At 37.1% G+C, this 2,267-nt stretch overlaps 1 protein-coding gene across 3 annotated transcripts in view; it reads left to right on the top strand.

Annotated features, from left to right (window-relative positions):
* The first annotated feature begins 100 nt into the window (after positions 1-100).
* Positions 101-2,267, top strand: part of uts2r2 (urotensin-2 receptor 2) — a 37,300-nt gene continuing 35,133 nt past the window's right edge. For all 3 annotated transcript variants that reach the window (XR_008566801.1, XM_054760171.1, XM_054760183.1), the window contains exons 1-2: positions 101-261; positions 763-989. Coding sequence is in view for 2 of the 3 variants with exons in the window: in XM_054760171.1 (XP_054616146.1) it covers positions 194-261; positions 763-989 (295 nt within the window). In the remaining variant the exon portion in view is untranslated. The remainder of the gene's footprint in view (positions 262-762; positions 990-2,267) is intronic.

Raw genomic sequence — 2,267 nt, 5'->3', positions numbered from 1 at the left:
CCATTCCTATTAGACCATGATTTATCCAATGGAACAACAGCTTTCTCTTCAGCTTGGCCAATCAGAACGTCTAACGTGCGCCAACCCGGAAATAGACTTATTCGGGTGCAAGTGGCGCGGCATGTTGTATGTTTAACAGGCAACAACAATATCATTGTATGACTGCGTAAAATCCAAAAGCTCTCGGTTTTTAATGGCGCCGGTACGGCAGAGAATTGCGAAGGGCTTGAATGCCACAGAGATAGGAAAGAAAATCAAAAGGTGAGATCATAAAACGATGTCTGTTTGTGTAAACGTGGAAGGCGAGTTGTGGCCCTAAGTACTATTAGCATGACACATGCTGCAGTGATTTAGTAGTTTACATTATGTTCCGTTAAAAAGTTTGTTTAATGACATCGGACTGACATTGTAGCTAGTTAACTATGTCCAGTGTGTTTTCAATTATTCCGGTTGTTTCTTTATGTAGTAAATTTTTTTTGTCTTTAAAAGAGTCTCTCTTTGTTTTCAAAGTAGTCACCAAGGGAACAGTTATTTTCGTATTTTTGAGGGGAAGTTATTTGACTATTTTATTTTCTTAAATGTATTTATATTTGAATCATATTGTTTTTTTTTGTGTATATGTTTATTTAACACCTAAATACAAATAAGCACATTCACAGCTTGTCTTTTTATCTTACTGTGGTGATTCTATAGCAACCCTACCGGGATATAAGTATGACTGGTCAAATAGACACTTCTTCTTTTTCCCCCTCCCTTCACCAGGGGTAATGCACTGCGACAGGGAACTGCATGGTGGAGTTCCAGAGGCCTAACAGCTTTTTTGCTGGTTGCTCTGTGTTTTTGTGGGGCAGCAACTTGGCTGTATGTCACTTCTTGGGATCCTGACATTACAGAAACATTGGTCAGCCAGCGTGAGCATGTCTCCCCAAAGCCCAGAGTCTACATCGTCCAGTGCTCAGAGGACTACGAGAACTACAAACGGTACCCAGGTGAGGTTTTTGCTTCAACACTCCATTATTTCAGCAATTACCAGTACCTCAGTGACATGAATGGAATGAAGCCAGACCTGCTATAATCACACGTTTGGATGCAATGTGATTTCAATAGAGACCTCTAGATGGCTCTACAACACAGGGATACTTGCATGTATTTGCAATAGAAATTGAAAGTGACACCAAAAAGACACAAGGAGGATGAAACAATGACTTATCTATGAAATAATATTATTTAGGTACTGCTTTCAAAGACAAGTGCAACATGTTTGACTTTAAATAACATTGCAAAATGTTCCGTAAACCTGCCAACCAACTAGATGTCTGAGAGATACTCTTGTGCTTCCTGACATGTCTCAATGCATGCCAGCATGTGTGTGATCTGCTTCTCTGCAACACAATGCATAGTAAATATACAGCATTGTGTAAAGTGAATTTCCCATTGTGGGATAATCTGCATAATAAAGTACTACTGCAAAACAATACAAAACTAAAGGGCTATTTTGACCATTGATAACAAGGCAGTTTTACAACACATTTGTCCCTTAATTATGAAGGATATGATAATATTAATTAATATAGTATACTATTATACAGTACCACTCAAAAATTTGAACACAAATTTGCATGAGAAAGTGTGTCCAAACTTTTGACTGGTGGGTCATTCTCCTGAAAGGGGTACCAAAAGCGTGACATAGCAAGAAAAATTAAAGTTATTTTCTAACCAATTTGCATATTTAAAATAAAGTAAGAAAGAAATGCTTGATTTGCTTTTTGTGTGAGCAAATAAATGAGATTTAAATCAAAGGTTTTGAAAAAAACTAAAACATTTGGACATTTTTACATGTTATGCAGTGTGAGAACAGTTTTTATCGATTGCCGAGACACATTTCTCGAAAGCTGCTTTCCTATTCTTTAAACTGTCAACACAAAACCGACTTTTCAAACTACATTCACAAAACCTCAAACCAAACTCTGATCTCTAAACAGTTCAATCTGTGCTTAACGGGAATGGCTTATACTGTAGCACCTGGGGTCGTATGTTTACAAAGTAACATGGTGAAACAGTGCGCTTACTGTGCCCATAAAAAGGACAGACAATAGTTTCCTTTTACAAGTACAGTATTTCAGTTTATTTCACATATCCATTATCATATACATTATCTAGGGATGTCATGATCCACTTTTTTTGGCTTCCGATCTGATCCGATTTTTTATAGTCTTGCCGATCCGATCCCGATTTATTTCTTTTTTTAATAATAAGCTTTTGTTACA

Source organism: Dunckerocampus dactyliophorus, chromosome 2, assembly GCF_027744805.1.
Source record: "Dunckerocampus dactyliophorus isolate RoL2022-P2 chromosome 2, RoL_Ddac_1.1, whole genome shotgun sequence".
NCBI classification, from domain to species: Eukaryota; Metazoa; Chordata; class Actinopteri; order Syngnathiformes; family Syngnathidae; genus Dunckerocampus; species Dunckerocampus dactyliophorus.
This window is presented reverse-complemented; position numbering and strand designations above follow the sequence as displayed.